Here is a 21,312-nt window from a genome sequence, read left to right on the forward strand (position 1 = left end):
CCAGGACAGCTGGACTTGGGGGCTCTTGGACATCCGGGGCTGTTAGATCCCTGGAGCTGCTGGATCCCCAGGTCAGCCAGATCACAGGGCTGTTGCACATCTGGGGCTGCCAGACCCCAGGGACAGTGGGAACCTGGGACTGCCGGACCCCCAGGGACTCCCGGGCCCCTGGAGCTGCCAGACCATGACAGCCAAACCCTGGGGCTCTTGGGCTGTCAGGCCCCGGGAGCTACTGGATCCCCGGGACAGCCAGACCCCGGGGCTGCCGGACTCCCAGGGACTCCCGTGGACCCGGAGCTGCCAAGACCCCATGACAGCCAAACCCCTGTGCTGCCGCACCCCGGGGCCATCCAAACCGCGGAGCCACTGGACTCCCAGGACTCCCGGGCACCTGGGAGCTACTGGACCCCCGGGCTGAACTGGAAGCCAGGACTCCGCAGCCTTCCCCCGCCTTGGGAAATCCGCTGGTTCCGCAGGGCTGCCTACCGGCGAGAGACCCCCGGGACCGTCGGGGCGGCGCTGCCCCACGGCTCGGGGCGAGGGGGGGGGGCGGCGGCCGGCGGCCCCCGGAGCCTGGCCCGCCGTCAGGGGAACCAATGCGGAATTTCCTGGCTGGCGGCGGGGCCTCTCCCGCCGCTGCCGAGAGGGGCGCGGGGGAGGCGGCGGCGGCGGCGGAGCAGCGATCGCACTGCGGCTTCCGCCCGCCGAGCAGCCGGCGGGGCAGGGCGGGCACCGGGCACGGCAGAGCCGGGGCGAGGGAAGTGGCGGCGGCGGCGGCGGCGGCGGCGGGGGGAGAGCGCCCGGCCCCGTATGGGATGGGCCGGGTCAGGCCGGGCCCCGCCGCTCCGACGGTCATGGCGGCCGGTGGGTTCCGACCGCCCCGCCGCGCCCGAGCCGGGGCCGCCGCGCTGCTGCCGCTGCTGCTGCTGCTGCTGCTGCTGAGCCGCGGAGCCGCCCAGGAGCTGAGCCCCCGCGGCAGGAACGTCTGCAGGGCCGGCGGGTAGGAGCGGGCAGGGGCGGGCAGGTGGGGCGGGACGGGACGGGACGGGACCCCCGAGCCGCGGGCCGGGGCTGGGGGGGGGGGAGACGGGGACTCGCCGCTCCCCTCCCCCGGGCCAGCCGCGGCGCTGGGCGCCTTCCAAAACAAAGTCCGGCTTGTGCGGGGCTGAGGCGGGGGGAGCCGGGCACCGGGGAAGGGGCGAGGAGCTCAGCCCGAGCGGGGCCGAGAGCGGGGAGACCGGTCCTGATCCCCGGGTGTGCTGGGGGGGGGCCGGTCCTGGGCACATCGGGGCATCGTGGGTCGGTGCCCTGAGGCCGGTCCTGCTCGCCCTGAGTCAGTTGTGCTGCAGGGAGCCGGTGCCGAGCGCCCCGGGGCCGGTCCCGCACTCTGCGGGGAGCGGGTGTGTTGCCGGGAGCCGGTGCTGAGCGCCCCGGGACCGGTCCTGCCCCGCCTTGGGTCGGTTTTGCTGCGGGGAGCCAGTCCTGGATGCCTCCGGGGCCGGTTCTGGTGTGGGGAGCTGGTCTTGGGCCCCTCTGGGGATCGAGTCATGTTGGGGGGGCGGGAGGGGCAATCTTGTATCCCCACGGCCGGTTCTGTTGTGGGGAGCCGGTCCTGGGTGCCTCCAGCAATCGGGCTGCACTGTGGGGGTCCAGTCCTGCACCCCCTGAGGCCAGCCCCACTGCCGAGCTGGGCTGGCAGGATGCAGGATGCTCTGGGTGCCCTGGTGGAGCTGCCCTTGGCTGCTTGGGATGGCGGAGTTGGCAGCTTCAGGATGCTTGGGTTTGGCTTTCAGAAAGTGGGTGCTGGCACTGCCTGGCTCTCCTGGGGGGCTCACATCCTGCCTGCCTGGCTTGGGGCAGGGGCCCGGGAGCCGGCGCTGCCTTGTCCCTGCTCCCAGTGCTCTCCGTGTACCATGGGTTGGCTTTGCAGAGCATCACCTCGGGCCAAGCTTCCCTGTGGTGCCTGGGCTTGGTGCTGGCCCCAGCAAAGGGGGGAGAGTGCCCACAGCCGCTCGCTCCCTCCCGGTGGGGAGAGCAGGATCCCCTGCCCTTGATGGGGGGCCCAGGCCATAAATGCACCTTTACATCTCGCCTGTGAGGTCAGACAAGTCCACAAGGAGAACGTGCTGCAAGCGAGAGGGGCCACATAATGGCTCCATTCAGCAGGGCCGCAGGGCGCTGGTGCCCCCTCCTCAAATTACAGCCGGAGTTTCCGAAGGAGGCATTTCAGGAGCCAAAGCGGCCGCAGCTCCCGGTCCCATGGCTGTTCCTCGGCAGGAGGGGATGTGGGGAGCTGGTTCTCTCTGCCTGCCCAGCATCTGTGTGACAGAGGGGACACGAGCCATGTCCCCTCCCTGTTCCCAGCAGCCTGCCCCACGTGCTGGGGATGGGGTGCCTGGGTGCTCCCCCTTGCAGAGGGACCCCCCCGTCCCTGCTGGATGGAGGCTGGGGAGATGTGGCGCCCAGGGCCGCAGGGCTCAGGCTCGGGCAGGGAGCAGGGGCAGGTGTGGTGTCCCTCCTCCCATGGCGGACAGGGCCTGGAGGCAGCCCAGGAGCCAGACAAGGCGAGGAGGGGACAGTCCCTAGGAAGCTGAGATGATGTTTGCGTCATTTTCCACCCCTCAACCTTCTGCAAACCCTTCCCCACCCACATGCCTGGCACCCCACCCCCAACCCTCCCCCGGCTTCACTGTGCTGCTCCCCTCGACATGGAGGACACCCCATGGTCACCATCCAAACCCACCTTGGTGGCCCCAAGAACCCGGGGCAGGTCCTGCCCTGTGCCTGAAGCTGAGGGCAGCTGGGCTGGAGGTGGCTTGGGGAGGAGGTCCCAGCGTCCCCTGCCTGAGCTTGGTGAAGCTGCTGGTTGGACTCTTGGCCGTGTGGCTCTGCCAAGCACATCCAGGCATCCCTCAGAGATGCCGGCTGCGGGTTTCGGAGGGCTCAAGAGGAGGATTCTGCTTCAGCTCCTCCTGCAACCTCCTGAGACCCGGCTAGCAAGGAGCAATTCAAGGAACTATTTAGGGCAGAAGAAAGAGGCGTGTTTGGGGGCTATTTGGTATTCAAGTTTTGTGGACCAAATTCAACTGCTCCTAAATTTTTGAAGCTTTTTTATACTCCATTACAAGTTGGTGTTACCGTCTCCGGAGCTGCCGTTCGGGATGCGGGCTGAGCACCCCACACACCTGGGTGTTACTTTGTCCCCGTCCTGCTCTCGCTAACGCGTTGGTAATCTTTGATTTTTAACTTATTTTTCTTTCCTCTGTCTGCCTGAAGGGTTTTCATTTATGTATGCGATCCTAATCCTGCCTGCACCAGGGGATCTCTCTCTGCCTGCACCCCGAGGCTGGGTCGGTGTTGGGGAGCATCAGTTTGGGGGGGCGGGGGGTGGAAGGATGCTGCTGGCTGGAACCCGGTGGTCCCAAGAGCCCTGTGTGCCACACGGGAGGGGCTGGGTAGCACCGAGCGATGGGTGACACGGAGAAAGGAGCTCAGTGCCGGGGTGATGCTCGGGAGGAGGAGCAGGGTGGGATGGCTGCATGGCTGGGGAAGATGGCAGCGATGCTGTGGGTTTCGGGGACACTCTGCAGCTCTACCTGGTGGGCTGAGAGCAGGGGGGGTCTCATGTGGGACCATGGGTGGCAGCAGCTCCCACCCGAGCCCCAGGGTCTCTTTCCAGCTTTCAGGGGTGTGAGCCTGCTCCTCATTGTTTAGAGGGGGCTGCGTTGGTCTGGATGAGGAGCCATCCCTCCTGCCTCAGGATCCCTCTCCATAACCGTAGGTAAAGGGGACGTGCTGCAGGGAGCAATGCAGGATATTTATCCACAAGAAAAATATTTTGCCTCCGTAGAAACCCCTGGAGCATCACGCTGATGCTCAGCGTGAGCGGGATGTGCCCATGTGCCAGGGGCAACGCTGGCACCGAGCACTCCTCCCTGCAGGTCATGGCTCCAGGTCTGCCCACATCCCCACTGCTTTTCCTCCACACCAGCAAAGCTCCCGAGCCTCAGCAACATCTCGGAGGCAGCTTTTCTTTCTTCTTTTTCCCAGCATTTGTAGTGCTTTGAAGAAAAGAAAAAGAAATAGAAAATGTATTTGCGCTGTGCATGTCTGCGGTGGCATGTCCCTGTCCGTCGGCAGCGAGCTTTTAAACAGATCTCCCAGTTATCCCAGTTCCAGTGGTCACGGGGCACATGGAGCAAGCCCTTTTTGGAGGAGCCAAGCCCTCAAGACATGTTTTAGACCCATGCCCCAATGGGTGCCCGTCGCCTCTGCAGCCAACGCCGACCCTACCTGGGGCTGGCTGTGCTCAGGGACCAGTCCACATGCTGCACTGGGAGCACCAGTTAACCAGTGCGGCATCCCAGCTGCCTGTCCTTGCAACAGGAGCAAATTTATTTGCTGTCAAAGCCAGTGATAAAGGAGGCAGGGGTGCGGAACGCCATCAGCGGGCACGGGGAAAGAGAGATTAGCTATCAGTGGAGAGATAAGCAGGAATCCTGCGTCCGGTGAGGCGGTGGGTGGGCTTGGCTCCCTGCTGGTGGTGGTCGTGGTCAGGAGAAGGGTTTTTCCCTCCTGCCACCGTGTTTCAGCAGCTCCTGACTCCCTGCCGTCAGCTTGGGGCTTTCAGCATGGGTGATGCTTTTTGGTGCATCCCCCGCGATGCCTGTTTTGGTGGCCGGGCAAGTTCAAGGGAGGAGGTTTCCCAAGTGGAGGAGTTTCCCCTTGCAAACCTGCGATGGTTTCATCTAAAAACCACCAAACACTGAATTTATAAAGGGTGGAGCGGTAAAGGCAACACCAGGTGGGACAGTGGGTACTTTGGCTGCGCTGTGGGAGGGTTGGGGTATCACGGACCTTTCCCCACCTGCACCCGAGCGTCCCAGCAGAACCAGCAAGGCTTTTTGGGAAGGGCAGCCTGAAGCCTCTTTTGGGGAAGAACCTTGTCTCCAGCCCACGCGCTCCTCTGGGAGGTGGTTTGGTGGTTGACCCCCCCCCTTTGCCATTAACACCAGGCATCTCCTCTCATGCTTGGCTGGAGCGGAGCCCCCCGCTCGAGCCCCGGGGTCCCTGCCCGGGGGGTACACGCTGGCTGCCATGGCAGCATCTTGCGACCGCTTCGACGGGCTGAATAGATGGAGCTATTTTGGGCTCTGGCTGCAAGGCATTTTTTCCAGGCCTTGAATCATTTTTGTGGTTCTTTTCTGCCTCCTTTCCAATTTTTCACCGTCCGCTGTGAAAAGGGGGGATGCGATGCTCCCGGCTCGGCCGTGCATCCTGCTGAGGGGCTGGGGGTGGGAGCTGCCTCCAGCCCCCCCCCGGTACCCGCCTTTGGCCGGGGGGGCTGTTGGCAGCTCCCTCCCCGGCTGCAGGACAAGGCGGTCTGGCAGCCAGACGCGGTCCTGTGACTGCGCTGGGTTTTGAGCGAATACTTCCTCGCTGTCTCCTCCTTCTCTTCAGCATTTGTTACATATAAAGAGAAAAGAGGGGGAAAAAAAAAAAAAAAAAAGCAAAAGCAAAACGCATTCCAGGCTGCGGCGCCGGACCAGCCCGGGTGAAGTTTTCCTTGACTGCAGCCTCCGCTCAGACCATTTGTCCATCGTCGCTCCCATCGGCGGCAGGGACCAGGTGGTGTGGGTCACCCCGGGGATGAGCGGGTCACCCTGGGGATGAGCAGGGTTCCCCTGCCGGGTGGGGTCCCTGCGGTGTCACAACACAGGGAGCCCATTCCCCACACTGGGGTTGCAGCATCGTGAGCCCCCAGCCATTTACTTTGGGGGGGTCATTAAAGAAGCGTGGATGAGGTGTCCCTGCTTAGTCCCCATATGTCCCATCCCGGCAGGGAGTGGAGCATCTCTGGGGGGGTCTGAGACCCCATCCTGGTGTGGCTGGAGTCAAGCTTGTGCCAAAAACGCTTTGGCTGATGATCCTGTGCGCGGTGCTCCCTGGAGGTGGTGGCACTTCAGGACATCCAAGGGCTCAGGGACACATCCCAGCCGCCCGTAGCTGGGCTCCTACATGGGGGATGTCCCCTGGGAGCTGGCGGTGCTCCAGCCATCCCGGCAGGGTGGTGCCAGCCTGGCTTTGGGGTGCTGTCTCCAGGCCACCAAGCAGCGAACCTGAGGTTTAGGTTGTGGATTGAGGCACTGCTGGCCCCTGCTCACCACAGCACCCTCCGGAGCCGGGAGTTCCAGCACCAAGGGGAGACAAGCCGGACATCCGGCGGCAGGCACCGAGCCATCCCGTCCCGGGAGCAGGCTGCTTTGCCAGGCCTTCAGGGGCAGAGCAGTTGCTTTTGCCCTGGGACATTTAGAGCCTTCCCTTTTTTCCCAGCTTTTGGGGGTCTTTGGGATTTATTTTTTTTTTTAATAATAATGGTTGCAAAAACAACTTCTGTTGCTTCATCACTCCTGATTAATGGGAGGAACTGGTCCTGTCCTCGCTCCTAGCATTGCCCCAGCTGGCTGGTGGGGCATCTCACGCTGGTGCCCACGGCAGCCCCCCAGCAGATCTGTGCTCCCTGCTTGGTGGAGGAAGAGCCAACAGCTCTCCTCGCCCCATGGGGGTACAACAACTTCTGAGTGGAGGTGGGACCTCTCACCATCATGGCATTGGTGCTCCCAGTGGTTTTGGGGGAAGGACCAGGACTTTCTGAGGGTCGTAACCATTTGTGGTGCTTCTTGTTTCCTCTGCAGCTCCTCAGTGCTCGTGTGCTGCCCGGGATGGAGGCAACAAGGAAGCGAGTGTTTAATCGGTAAGCACTGGCGTTTTGCTTTGTTGGACACTGCTCATCTGCCCACCCTTTGCTGAGCCCTTCTGGCATCACCACCGCTGTCAGGGGCCACCCTGATGTGACCCGCAGTGAGGACCCCCGTCCCGGGGACCCCTGCCTGCAGCCGGACTCCCTGGGGATGCTGGAGACTGCTCTGCCTCCCTGCCGTGCTCGGAGCCAGCAGCATGTGGATGGAATGGGTGCTCAGCCCCAGAGTTGGGGTGCTGGTGGCAGAGCCCAGCCCTGGGGCACCCCCTGTCCTCACAGTGATGCCCTGGGGTGCCCCAGCCCCTCCGCAGGGAGCACCACCTCCGCTCCCAGCCTGGGGGTTTTCTCTCCATGCTGGCCAGCTTTGGGCCTAAGGATTTGAGGGAGCTGCTCTGGGACCCAAGGGACAGTGAGGTGTCCCCCAAGGTGAAGTGTTGGGGACAGGGAAGGTGCAGCTGCAGGAGTGGGACCCAGAGCGGTTCCACGGGATGCTGCAGCAGTGTGAGGAGCCAAGCTGGAGCTGCCGGTGGAGGAGAAACTGCCAGGACCAGGCATGTGTCCACCATGGCCGGGTTGGGTAGAGGTTGCCGGGGCAGGCAGGCTGTCAGGCAGGGACCACCAAGCCTGCAGGCAGGGTGGCCCCAGCTGGGCCATGCCAGGCATTACAGCTCTTACTGGGGTCCACAGCGAGCTGGAACAGATGCTCAGCATGAAGCCCTGGGAGCTCTCATCCCCTGCTCTGCCACCACAATGCAGGTGGCTGTTTTGGGGTTCCTGTGCTACTCCCCACAGCCTCAGCTGGCCATGGGACTCACCTTGCCCCAGGAGAGCTGAAGGGAGCTCTGCGGCGGTGAAGACCACATAACCAACTAACCCACCGTGCATGAGCCCTCGTAACCGCTCGCTGCATGCGTTGGGTGCCCTACATCGGGGAACAGGACACGGTCCCTTCGGCACAGGAAGGGAGAAGGACAGAGTCTGCCAGGACAGCGGGGGGAGGACGGTCCCACCAGCAAGCTGTCCCCATCTCCTCACCGCCCCTCCAACCTGCTCTAACCGTTAGACTCACTGCTCCTAACCTGTGTAATCTGTCTATTTTAGGGGTTTCTATAGTATCCATCACCGTAGGTCTAAGAACTCCCAGGTAAGGTGGATGGGATGGGTGGGCTCCTCTCCCTCTCCCAGTGGCTACGGAGGCTTGTCCAGGGCCGTGTGGGATCTGCCTGCGCCTGCCTGCACCGCGGTGCTGCCCGTCCCACGTCCTGCGCCTGCCCCACTCCGGGCATTGGCCCCAGCACAAGGTCCCCTCGGCAAGAGAGGGGCTGGTGGCCTTTGGGGGCTGGTGGCCTGTGCGGGAGAGGCAGTGGTGCGGGTGGCAGTGACACCACTGCGGGCTGTAAGGAGTGCAGGGAGGGGGACAGGGGGACCGTGCTCGTGGCTGCCCGCAACCCCCCCACCCATGTCCCCATTCTCTGCTGGTGAAACGGAGCTGAGTGGGGGACACTGCCGCTGGCTGCAGCCAGTGATGGGGACGGGCTGGGCTGGGTGGCCGGAGGCTGGTGGCTGGTGGCATTTTCCTGCTGATGGTCCCATCCAGCCTGCCTGGCTGCTTTGCCAGGACGGTCACAGTGTCACAGCTCAGCAGCACCTGGAGTGCCACCACACACCCCTTCCCCTGCTCTGCGGGGCTGGGGACATTTGGGGGAGCGGGGACGAGCACAGTGGCACTCACGCTTATGCCTGCCATCTGTCCGTCCGTCCAGCCGTGTGCGAGGGGAACTTCACCTGCAAGGAGAACGAGGTGTGCGTCAGGCCCGGCGAGTGCCGCTGCCGCCACGGCTACTTCGGCGCCAACTGCGACACCAGTGAGTACCAACAGGCACCCGCGTGTCCTCGGCGGGGTTCGCCGGGGTAGCCCTGGGGTGTCTTTCCAGAGTGGAGCACCAGGGATGGGGCTGCAGATGGCTTTTGTCCTGCCCTTGCCTGTCCCCCTGACTCTGTCCCCAGGGCATCGTCCCTTTGGAGGGATCTCCTCTGAGATCCAGTGCGCTGGGAGGACCGGGGGGGACTGTGGTCGAGAGGTCCTGTTGGGGCTGGGGGTCTCCATGGTGCCCAGCGGTGGGGTTGTCCCATAGGCAGTGCTGGGGCTGACGGCTTTGCCCACAGAGTGTCCCCGGCAGTTCTGGGGTCCCGACTGCAAGGAGATGTGCAGCTGCCACCCCAACGGGCAATGCGAGGACGTGACGGGCCAGTGCACCTGCAACCCCAACCGCTGGGGTCCCAAGTGCGAGAACATCTGCCTCTGCAAGCACGGCAAGTGTGACCAGAAAACAGGCAAATGCACCTGTGAGCCCAACTGGTGGGGACCCCAGTGCTCCAGTTCCTGCTATTGCAGCCACAACTCCCAGTGCGACCAGCAGACGGGCAACTGCCTGTGCCAGCCTGGCTGGTGGGGCCGCGGCTGCAACAACCAGTGTTCCTGCAACAACTCACCCTGCGAGCAGTTCACGGGGCGCTGCCAGTGCCGGGAGCGGACCTTTGGGCCCCGCTGCGACCGCTACTGCCAGTGCTACAAGGGCAAGTGCAACCAGGTGGATGGGACCTGCACATGCGAGCCGGGCTACCGGGGCAAGTACTGCCGTGAGCCGTGCCCGGCTGGCTTCTACGGCCAAGGCTGCAGGAGGCGGTGAGTGGCCAGACCCCGATCCGGCACCGTGGGCTCAGTGGGAGGTGGCGGCAGGAGGTTTCGGGGGTGCAGCACCGGGTGATGGGTCCCTCTTGGCCGTCGCAGGTGCGGGCAGTGCAAGAGCCTGCAGCCGTGCACGGTGGCAGACGGGCGCTGCCTGACCTGCGAGGCCGGCTGGAATGGCACCAAGTGTGACCAGCCCTGCTCGCCCGGCTTCTACGGAGAGGGCTGCGAGAAGCTCTGTCCCCCCTGCAAGGACGGCCACACCTGCAACCACATCAATGGCAAGTGCTCCCATTGCAACCCGGGCTGGATTGGAGACCGGTGAGTGCGGCTGGGTGCGGAGTTGGGCCCCGGCAGAGCGATGCCCAGCCTCCCTGCCCAGGGACCAGGAGTGGCTGTAGGGTTCAGCAGCCAGGAGGGGAGGGCAGGGATGGGTTGAACCCGCTGGCATGGCCATGGGACCAGAGGGAGCCCACGAGACCCCTGCCGCATGCCCTCAGGTGACGTTGGGTGCTGGTGGTGGGGCTCAGCTCTCACACTGGGGTGCTTTCCCACAGACTCTTGTGTCCAGGATTGGGTCTGGGGCTTTGCACCCAAAGAGGGCTGACGCCACCCAGCCCCATCTCCCTGCCTGCAGTCAGGAGGGTCGGGGGGATGCTGGAGGTCCCCAGGAGCCATGGGTACCCCAGCCACCTGCCCTCATTCCTCCCCAGGTGTGAAACCAAGTGCCGGAACGGGACGTATGGGGAGAACTGCGCCTTCGTCTGCAGCGACTGCGTCAACGGCCAATGCCACTTCGAGACCGGCCGGTGCCTCTGCCACCCTGGCTCTCATGGCACCTAGTAAGTGAGCCACGGTGGGCACGCTCCAGGGTGCGCCCCGGGGCCCGGGTGGTGCTTGGGCACCTCCTGCCCCCTTGGGTCCTATGCGGTTCCCAGTCAAGAGGTTTCCTGGGGTGGAACCGCTCGCGGGCAATAATTCAGATGATTTTTGGAGTGGAAGGGAAAGGACGTGCTCATGGTGCCGTTAGCACAGTAACGCTGCAGGAGAGGTTTTGCTTTAGGAAGTGCCTGTTTGGCAAAAACAAATGCTGTCGACAAAACAGTGGTTTGTTGGTTGTTTGGTTTTTTTTTTTCTTTAAGTCCAGGCTGGAAATTCTAGCCAAAAAGGGAGAGAAAACCACATCCCAGAATAGCGAATAGCCTCATGGGCATGGCATCCACAGGGTGCTCCTGCTGCAAGCTGCCACTTCGGCCAGGGTCTTCCTCACCCCACCAGGAAGAGCCTCCTAGTCCTCCCCCTTTCCCCCTGCCCAAGGAAGGGGCACAAGGGACCTCCATCCCCTGGGTTTTTTTTTTCCCAGTGTGGGACTGAAATGCTGTTTAAAAAGGCGAGGAAGGGATTTCCCACCCAGCCGGGGCAAGCCAGCTCCCCCAGCTGTTGCCAGGTGTTAGTTGGATTTTCTCGGGAATTAACCGCAAGGCTGGTGGTGGCAGCAAGGATTCAGGGCCAGCATCCTGCCCGTGCTGGCATTTCTCTCAGGGTTTAGAAGAAGGGAGCCTTTGGATTTAGGGTGGGATTTTGGAGCTTCACTGACCGGTTGTGCTGTGGGCAGAGCTGTGGAGGCAAGCAGGGAGGCAGCGGGGCTGGGCACCGCTGCCAGCTCGGGTACCCATCCTGGGCATCACCGCCACCTTCATTAGCAAAGCAGGAGGTAAGAGGGTCCTGGTGCTCACCGGGGCTGTGTGGCAATGATTTTGGCACAGCACTGGAGGGCAGCAGGTGAATTAAATTGTTCTGAGGCCCTGGCACAGCACTGGGAGCGTGGGGACCGGGGGTGCTTGGGATGCAGCATCCCGGAGCTGTAACCACGGGCTGAGCTGTGCCATATGGTGCGTGCCGGGCAGGCTCGGGGACTTTCTTGGTGCTCGGGTGGATCCTTGTGACTATGTGCAAACTAGCGTTTTTGTCAGCAGCATATAATTTTGCTGAAAAGGGGATGATTTCTGCAAGGAAGGCAGAAGGGATGTCCTCATCATGCAGGGGTGTCCTCTCAGCTCTACATTGGGAGGATGCTAAAGGAAAGGCTCCTGAAATATTTGTGGAGTGCACAAAGCAGTTTGTCTCTTCCACATCATTCCCAGAGCTGTCAGGAGGAAAGAAATCACCATCCTCTGCTCTCCCAAAATCTCCACCTAGGGGAGAAATGTGGGTTTAAGTGGTGGGGCAAGGAGTTTTGGGTCGCTGGGGAAATATCCTGGCTCCCATCCTGCGGCATTTGCTGCTGGGAACGGCTGCAGGGGCTCAGCAAGTGTCCTGGCATCACCCGGTGCCTGGCGGGCACGAGGCTTGGCTTTGCAAGTGGTTGGAGCGTGAAATGGGCTGAGCCGCCCCCGGGCACGGCGCCCAGGGCTGGGGGGCAGATGCATCCCCAGGGGAGCAGGTTTGGGCTGGGGCCCACTGGCTCCTTATGGCTGCAGCAGCTCCAGCCTGGGATGCTGCCGCCGCTGAGCAGCTGGCAGAGGGTTTGGTGCCCAGCAGCGCCGCAGGCATAACCCAAATCCAGCTGGGTCCTGCGCCGCGGTGCTGGTCCCACCACGGGGACGGCAGCTCGGATCAGTCCCACTGTCACCAAGTGCCCCAGGTGCTTTGGCACGTGTCCGTCGCGTGTTTTCTGTGCTCAAGCCTTTGATGCTCGCAGGTCAGTGCTCATTCGTGCATGTCCCCATCGCCTCAGTGACACTGTCAGGGAGGTCATTTTACAGGTGGTGGGGATTTGACACCATGCTTAGCCGAACCAGGAGGGTCCACCCTGATGGAGCAGGTGCCTCGTGGCTGCTCAGTTGTTTTTTCTTCTTGGAGGCCAAAAAAAATAGAAATAAAATCAATGTGGGCACTTTCCCTGCTTGTGGCCGCCGTGACTCTGCCCTGCTGGTGATGCTGCGTTGTCTTTAGATGCGACTGTTGGGTTAATGACCTTTCGTAATTGCTGCGCCTAATTGCAAAGCCCCACGAGGGGAGCAGCAAGAGCATCTGAGCTCCAGCTGAGCCGAAGCCCCTGAGCGCTGGGTGGGCAACGGGCTCCTGCTCCCTCGGGGTTACAGTGTTCCTGGGGCACGGGGGAGCCTGTGTCGGAGCAGCCTGTAGAAGTGGCCCCTGCTTTTCCCTAAAGCAGGGGGGGTTGGGAGGAGGCAGCAGCCAGGGTGGCAAGGGCTCTCACCCGGCCCCTTCCCTCCAGCTGTAACCTGACTTGCCCACCCGGCCGCTATGGAGCCAACTGCGCCGAAGCCTGCAGCTGCCACGACGGCGCCTGCGACCCGCTGACGGGCGCCTGCCACATGGGTGAGTGCTGGGGGCACAGGGCAGGGCACCAGGCTCTGCCGTGGGGCCGGCACCGGGCTGAGCCTCCGGTTGTGTCTTGCAGAGGCCAACCAGAGGATGGGGGTGATCGGGGCAGGAGCCCTCCTGGCGCTGCTGCTTATCCTCCTCCTCTCCCTGCTCTGCTGCTGCTGCGTCTGCCGCAAGAAGGACGAGGCCCGGGGGTGAGTGCTGGGACCAAGCGGGCTCTCGCCAGGTTCTGCCATGACGCCTGAGCAGGGGGAGACCTGCAGGTTTGGGGACAGCTGGGGACATGGGTGCCCAGTGCGGGGCTGGGACCGGTGGGGGGGGATGCAGGGACCGCTGTGGGACGGTGATGCTGCGGGGAAGCGGAGCAGCGCTGCCCGCCTGGCACTGTGTACCCTGCAGGTCCCCGGGGTCTGAGCAGGTCCCGCTGTGTCCTCGCAGCAGGGGGGCTGATGGAGGGGCTTGGAGTGAGCTCTGTCTGGGGACCCCCTTCCCCCCCTCCTCACCTTCATTTCTCTCTCTCGTGAACCATCACTTCATGGAGACCCACCGGGTTCCCTCCAGTCTCCGGGGCCTGGAGCCACTCTGCAAAGGGAACCCTAAAATACAGCGAGGGCGTGGAATCACAGCCAGGACCCCAAAAACAAACGCCAGGGCAGTGGGGTGAGCCCTGGGGGAGGGTGGTGGGCCCCAGCACTGTCAGCCATCCTGCATGGGGATGTTCAGGGAGGGTGAGGTCCATTCCCGCAGTGAGGTCAGGATGCTGGCAACGTTTTGGCAGCACCAGGGGACATCCCACCAGGGGGACAGTCCCATTGCAGGGGGAGGAAGGCTGGTGCTGCTCAGCAAGGGATGAGCAGGCTGTGGAAGCTCCTTCGGCTGCAGAGAAATCATCCCCCTGTGCCAGCGGCTACTGCACGGGAATTTTCCGGAAGCCTGCCCTTGCAGCCCTGCCAGCTCAACCCCAGCCTGGCACATCTGGCTGAGAGAGCCTGGGGGCTGCGTGTAATTATCCCGCTGATAAAAGCACAAACACAGCCCCGCGTGGTGAAGGATCACGCAGGGAGGGGGGAAACGGCTCAAAATAGTCTCCTCTTTCCTGGGGTGCCCAGACCTCCACGATGTCCCCAAGCAGCTGGGTCACCTTCGGTGCTGGCCCAGCAGTGGTCCCTTGCCAAAGCATCTCAAGGGACCGCAGTGGGCATGTCACAGGTTGCCTTGCATCAACACACGAAGCTGCTCGCTCCTGCGGCTGCAGATAATTGCTTGAAACCTTGGCCCCAGGAGGCTTCAAAACCAGAGAGCAAATAAAGAGAAGCCACGTGTTTGGTTTTGGGTTGAGATGATTTTAATTTTTTTTAAAGATTCAGTATCTTGGCCCAGTGCTGTGGGTGTTTTGGGGCTGGGCTGCAAACGGCCATGGCCGGATCTGGCCTTGCCACCCTCCCTGGCACTGCTCTGCATCCCAGCACGGAGTGAGCTGGTGCCCAGGGCTGGCAGTAGCCCTGGCAGATCCCCAGCCCCTGTGCCCTGGGCACCAGCCTGCCCTGTTCTCTTTCCCAAAACTCCTTTGCATTCGCAGCATCCCTGAGCTCCTGACTCTCTCCATCGCCCCATGAAGGCTGTCCCCACCATGACAGTGGTGCCTCTCTGATGGAGCCATCATCTTCTCTTGCAGCTCCAGCCAGGACCCAGCAGCCTCCAAGAAGCCACCGAGACGGTTGTGCGGGCGTTTCAGTCGGATCAGCATGAAGCTCCCGCGCATCCCCCTGCGCCGCCAGAAGTTGCCCAAGGTCGTGGGTAAGGTGCTGGGGTTTGGGGAGGGGGCACAGAGCCAAACACAGGGGGTTTTACTGCTGGCAGGGCAGCACGGGTGACTCGCAGCATCCTTTCTAGCCCCAAACCCAGGGCAGCGGGCACAGCAGAGTGGTGACAGGGACGCATGGGTCCCCAGGGCCATCGCAATGCTTGGTGCGAGCTGCCTAGCTCGCAGGGGCTCAGCCCTTTCTCAGTCTGCAGCTTCTGGATCTCAAAGCGCATTGTTTTGCTTTGTGAGGGTGGGTACCCGGTGCCTGGAGCTCGGCTGAGCTCTTTTGTGAGGTTTTTAGGTAGAGGAACGGTCTCCCTCATGGCAGCAAAATACCTCGTTTGCCGTTTTGGTCCTCATCCTGCCTCAGCTTTGCATGGGGCCAGAGCCCACCCTGTTGCCATGTGGAGATGAGGGCAGAGGTGCAGAGACTTGGGGTGACCCTGGTGCTGCCCAGGCACAAACTGGCTCGTAGGGGGATGCTTGCACTCGGCAAAGCCCCTGACCTGGGGCTTACAGGGACATCGGTGACCCGCTGCAGCCGGGGAACACTGTACCCCACACACTCTGAAACCTCCCTGCGCTGATCCCAGCGCAAGGAGCTGCTGAATAAATCGGGGGGTGAAGGCAGCACTCCCCACCCTGTGCTGCTGTGGGGCTCAGCCTCATCCCCCCCTCCCCGAGCCCTGCATCTCCCCGGGCGGGCAACACTGGCAGGATGCCCCAAGCAGCCGCATCGCAGCACGCAACAGCTCGGCGTGAGGCCAGATCCCCTGTCCCGGGGCGGGGGGACACAAACACACACAGAGGTGGCCCCTGTCCCAGCATGCCATGCCCAAGCTCCAGCATCAAGGAAGGGGGGGTGACTCCTCACGGTGTGGGGCACGGCAAAGCCCTGCCCCAGAGCAGGGAGTGCCGGGGCCGGAGAAACATTCCTGCTGCAAGGATAACAGAGGATAACAGAGGCTGTGTTTATGGAAGGGGCTGGGCAGGACTTGGGGAGGACAGAGGGTGCCTGTGTGCAGCGAGGGCAGGGGGACTCAAAGGGGGCTGCCTGCGCCGGCCCGGAGGCTGCTGGCACCCGCCCAGCTGCGCTGTGTAAACAGGGCGGCTGCAGCCCCAGGACGCAGCGCTGGTGCCAGAGGGAAGCTTGGGATGGTCTTGGGTGCTGGCAGGTGTGGGGCTGTTCCCAGAGCCTTTTCATGGGGCTGGGGGTTGTTATTTCACTGGGGGTAAAATGCTTTGGTCTGGGCTTGCTTTGCGTTCGTGGTGTTACCCCAACGCAGCACCGCGGAGCCAGTGTGGGCTTCGGCAGCTCCTGGTCCCTCTGGTGCATGATCTGGGGATGCCTCCAGCCCCTGCTGAATCTGGGGACCCCCCTGGCGAGGGAGATCTGATGGGGTGCCTGTGGCAGCTGCATACCTGTGATGCTCAGTGACCGCGGTGCCGCGTCAGCACATGGCTCCACCTGGAAGCCGTGGTGGCCAGTATGTGGTAGCAAAGGCCGCCTCTTCCCCGCATTGGTCCTGCCCTGGCAGGAGGGAGCAGGGGATGCTGAAATGACCCATCCTAAGTGCCAGGTCAGCACCGGAGGTGCTCAGGACCCTGTGGAGGTGTTACGGTGAAAACGGTGCTGGTCAAAGCTGAGGACACCCAGTAGATGGTCATTCCAGGTCTGCTCACATGCTCACATCCTTGCAGAGCCGCGGCTGCAGCTGGGCATTTGCTGGTGCTGGGTGGGTTTTCCCTCTGAGCTCAGACATGATCATGGTGCCACCATGCCATTAGTGAGCACAAGCCCACGAGTGATAGACCCTCCCGGGGTGCAGCAGCAGGTTTTGCAGCCCCACCAAGGCTCATCAGGTGCCTGGAGCCCTGGGTGCCCCCCTCGAAAGCTGCTCCCCAGCCTCAGCATCAACTTTGGATCCGCAGCATCTCCCTGTGGATCACACCTGAGCTGGCAGCATCCTGCAGTGGCCACGGGGCCAGGGTTTGGGCATCCCTGTGTGCATGCTTCTCGGGAGGTTTGCCTGCCCAGGACATGGGTCTCGGTTGTGTGTCGCCCTGTGGATGCCAGGGCTAACCAGAGCTCTGCACTGCGGGGTGCCCACTCCTGCACCCCACTGTCACGTCTCCTCCCTGAGCGGCAAAGCTTGACCAGCCCCAAGGGTGACGCTGACCATGGGGAGCTTGGGAAGAGCGGGAGAGGGTGGCCGGGAGGGCTCCCTTCGTCTCGGTCTTGAGACTGACCTGCTGCTGTGCAAGCAGGGCTGGGGTCGGCACCCTGGTGCTGTAGCTCCAGCAGATTTCGGGGAGAAGCAGTAGGAGAGGACCCGTGCTAAGCACCCACATTTCTTCCAGCTCCATCAGCCCATGATATATCAGCTGGGGGGTGTTAAATCCCAGGGGACCTCACAGGAGCCCCCAGGCCTGGCTTCGGGTGCACTGCACATCCTCTTTTATCCTTCAGCCATATCCTGGGTCTCATCCGAGTCCCAGAGACGCCTCGTGGCCATGAGTCCCAGCCACTCGTCACGCCCCCTCTCAGGAAGCATCTCCCTTCATCCACTTCCAGCCGGCTGCTTTTAATTTTCCCTTTTTGGTTTTTATTACAAGGAAAGCCATGTTGAAACTGCCGCTTCCCCCTCTCCAGGCCGTTTGCTCTTTAAATATCACTGCTTTCTTTTTTTTTTTTTTTTCCCTTTCTTCAAAAAGCCAAACTGTGCAGGGGCAAGTGTGCATCGCTGCTGTCATTTTAATGACCCTCCATCTCTGAAGCCAGATTCCCTAATAAAGAATAAATGTTCCAGTGGGCATCCCAACAGCAGTTAGAGTTATTTTATTGTAAAACAGAGATGTGATGCAAGAATCAAGGGATCCGAGGTGGAAATTGCAATGTGACTTCCATGGTTGGGATGTGCGGGCAGAGGTTACAAATACATGGAAATATCAATGTACAGCTGCTGCGCAGAGGGACCCTGCCTGAGCTCAGGGGCAGCTTTCCCCCGTCCCAGGGGACAAAAGCCAGCAGGCAGGGAGGGGATGGGGGCGAGCGTCTGGTGCTGCCTGGCTCTCTGGGAGGGCCGGTCCCTCCACCCAGCTGGCTGCTGCCGCTGTCCTGTAGGTACCCCAAGGACGATGCTGAAGCTGCAGGCACCTGAGGAAGCCCCGTGGGGTTGGATCCAACAGAAAAACCAGTTCCTCCCGGCCCAGACAACTGTCACTGCTCAGCTTTTTAATTCTTTTTTTTTGTTTTTTTAACCATTGAAACCGAAAATATTTTTAACACCAAGATTTTCCTCTCTGGTTTTTCTCTTCCGCTCAGCTTCTCTGCAGGCTGCCCCTGTGGCGGAGGGGACAGTGGCAGGGTGAGGGGGGATGCTCCTTCTTGGCTTTGGGATGGTAGAAACTGGCAAAGGGAGGGAGAAGTGGCACAATTGGGGAAAATACAGCACTGTGCATCCCCCTGCCATGGGCATCACTCCTTCTACCTCCTTTTGCAGAAGCAGAGGGGAAAGAAAAATGCAAATGGTGATGCTGAAGTGGAAATTTGTGCAATTAAAGCCAGCATTTTTTTCCGCAGAAAGGGGATGGTTGAAGTGCCAGGACTTTCTTTGCAGGGTATCCTTGCCAGGTTGTGCAGCTCATGTGTGACCTCGTCGGGACCCAGGGGTTTGGGTGGCTCATCCCTCTGCCAAATGCTTCCTCAGTTCAGGCAGCTGGAGACCTGCCGTGGAGAGGGGGGGCCAGACGGGCACCTCCCATCTAAGGCTTGCATGGGCTTTGCTCTCTGCAGCCACTTGTCCCCAAGCATGGGGGATGCTGGTCAGCACCATTGCTGGTTGATGGGACCTGGTGGGGATGCACAGGCAGAGCTGTCCCCATGCCTGGGATGCCACTGATGTCCCCAGGACCCACCGGCAAGTTGGGCAGAGGGGAGCAATGCAGCATCCCACCCTCCCAGCCAGCACAGGGGCTAGGAGGGTCCGGCAGGATGGGTACTGACAGTGGTTTCTTGCCCTCATAGTGGCCCACCACGACCTGGAGAACACCCTGAACTGCAGCTTCATTGAGCCGCCCTCCGTGGTGGAGCAGCCCTCCCCATCCTGGTCGTCCCGCGGCTCCTTCTCCTCCTTTGACACCACGGATGAGGGGCCAGTGTACTGTGTCCCCCACGAAGGTGAGCAGGGGAACAGAGCGCTTCCCCAGGGGACTACAGTGCCATTGCCAGGGGACAGCGCCTGCTCAGTGGAGAGATGTCACCCTTGAGCAGTGGGGACCTGCATGTTGCCCTGGCCTTTCATGCCCTGGGAAGGGATGCAGGTGCTGATGTTGCCTCCCGTGGGGTTTCAGAGCTTCCTCCTCCAGGGCTTGCTGCTCTCAGATTGTTTTAAGAGCCCTCTTGTCTTGGGGTCTTTGACTGGGAGGAGGGCACAGGGGGACCTTGGGGACACACCAAGGTGTGGGGGGGAACCGAGTGGGATGCTGTCCCACCATACTGTGGGAGCATCTGGGTTCTTCTCCTCCCTGGGCACATCCCTGCCTGAGACCCCCCGTGCTCTCCTCCCACAGAGAGCGTGGGTGACAGCAGGGACAGGGGGACACCCGCCAGCCCTGGGGACAAGCTGGTGGCTTCAGCTGGCGGGGAGGAAGCAGGCGAATACACCTTCCTGAAGGAGACAGGTTCCGTCAGAGCCTTCCCGGCCGACAGCAGTGAAACACCCCTGCTCAAGTCCTCGGACAGCGAGCGCTCCTCCTGCGGCTCAGGTTCGGCTGGCGCCGTGCTCTATGCCCGGGTCGCCCGTCTCTCCAAACAGTCCAAGGAGGAGGAGGATGCCATCACAGAGCCCCGCAGCCCAGGGAAGCCACCATCCCCAGAGAGGACCAAGCCCCGTCCCCCGGACCCAGCCACGAAGCCCAAAGTCTCCTGGATCCACGGCAGGTACAACTCCAGCCAGTCCAACTCACTGCCGGCGCCCAGCCGGTCCCCGGAGCGAGCAGCCGCCCGGTCCAGCAGCCCCGAGCAAGGCCAAGGCTTGGCCAAGAGGAAGAGGAGCCCGAGTGAGACATCGGCCAGCGTGCAGGGCAGAGCGGAGGAGAAGGGAGGCATGCGGGGCAAGGAGAAAGCGCAGAAGCAGCCGAAAGAGCCTGGCGTCCCTGAGGGCAAAGCCAGCCTCGCCGGGGAGCCCCAGTCACCCTCCAAGCCCAAGCAGAGAAGCAAAGGCAGCTCCGAGCCGACGGAGAGCATCAACGGGGCAGTGCAGAATGCCTTCCGAAAGATGGGCACCTTCCAGCCGGAGCGGCGGGTCGTGGACAACAAGGATGCTCCTCGCAGCCCCGGCACCAGCAAAGCCCGCTCCGAGCCCCTCCATCCCCACTTGGCCTCCGAGCTGGCCGCCCAGCTGAAGGAAAAGACTCAAAGCCTCAACAAGGGGGACGGGAGCACCCGGGTGAACGGGGTGGGTGCTCAGCGGGAGAAGCCCACCCCTCCGCAGAAAGCTAAGCGCTCGGCGGCCGCCGGCGGCCAGAAGACCAGTAAGCCCTTGCTGCCCACCTCTCCCCACCTGCAAAAACTGATCCCCGGGGCGGCCGAGCCGGCGGCCGGGGAGCCCAAGCGGGTGGAGAAGCCAAGCGCCAGCAGCGGCCAGGACCAGGCTCTCCCCAGCGAGCAAGCGGCCAAGAAAACTCCCATTAAAAAGCCTCCCAGGAAGAAGAGCCGAGAAGCCAGCCTGGAGCCCCCCCGCGCAGCCACTGTGCCTGCTCAGGCGGTGCAGTGACCGGGAGCCGGGCACCGGCCCCACGCCGGCTGGCCACATGCCGGGAGGACAGACGTTTGCTGGCATGACCAGCAGACGTGGACGCATGGACTGGGCAGGGGGCACTGGAAGAGCCTTGAGCCTCCGTTTTTCCCCTCCGTCTCTCTCATCCCCCTTTTTTCCTTTACCCTCCCCCAGCCCCAGGACCTGGTCCTCCCCGTCCGTGCCCTGCTGCCGGCTCCCTGCCTGGGTCTGGCAGCTGCTCACCCTCCCCGCGCAGGGCAGGACCACAGGGAGCCGGCCCAGCTGCCAACCAGGGGGGATCCCTGCGTGGCATATCCCCCCCACACCCCCCCTTTTTTGTAGCAGTATTATCCATCGCATAAGCAGCGCTTGTTGTACTAGACGTACCCACGGTATATTCTGCAGTAACGGAGCCGCTCGCTTCCCGCGCCCCACTCCAGTCTGCCAGGAGAGGGAGGGTGCTGCTGCTCGGTGCCCAGGGCATCGCCGGGGACGTGCCCTGCATCCATCACCAGCAGCAAACCCCTGCCCGGCACCTCGAGCTCTAGGCATGGCGCTCCATTGCCGGTCCCACCGCAGCTGTGCTGTGCCCGGTGTGGGGTCGAGCTGGTTTCGACCGATGCCTCCCTCCCATCCACCCTGGGGTTGCTTTTGGCCAGGAGCAAAGCACTATTTATGGCCAGAGCTGGATGCCTTCGGGCTCCTGCATCCCATCCAGCGGAGTTGGAGGGATTAGTTTGGTACGACAGAGCCTGGCACCTCTGCAGAGTGCTTTCTTAATAAAAATGTATTTCTTCCGTAGCTGGGTGCCATGTCTCCATGCCCCACACTCCCCACGGGCAGGGGACGTGCTGAGCATCGCCTGGTCCGGCTCGGGTGCTCAGCCCAATCCTGAGTGGGATGCAGTGGGGGTGGATGACCTTGCAGCAGG

General features: G+C 62.4%; 1 protein-coding gene across 1 annotated transcript; it reads left to right on the top strand.

Annotated features, from left to right (window-relative positions):
- The first annotated feature begins 563 nt into the window (after positions 1-563).
- SCARF2 (scavenger receptor class F member 2) lies at positions 564-20,378 on the top strand. The gene is made up of 11 exons (XM_074159868.1): positions 564-1,000; positions 6,696-6,754; positions 8,524-8,625; positions 8,927-9,446; positions 9,552-9,770; positions 10,163-10,291; positions 12,688-12,791; positions 12,874-12,991; positions 14,473-14,594; positions 18,629-18,781; positions 19,174-20,378. Exons 1-11 carry the CDS (start codon positions 597-599, stop codon positions 20,376-20,378), a joined length of 3,135 nt encoding a protein of 1,044 aa, XP_074015969.1. The 5' UTR covers positions 564-596.
- The last annotated feature ends 934 nt before the right edge of the window (positions 20,379-21,312 follow it).

Source organism: Numenius arquata, chromosome 16 (assembly GCF_964106895.1).
Source record: "Numenius arquata chromosome 16, bNumArq3.hap1.1, whole genome shotgun sequence".
NCBI classification, from domain to species: domain Eukaryota; kingdom Metazoa; phylum Chordata; class Aves; order Charadriiformes; family Scolopacidae; genus Numenius; species Numenius arquata.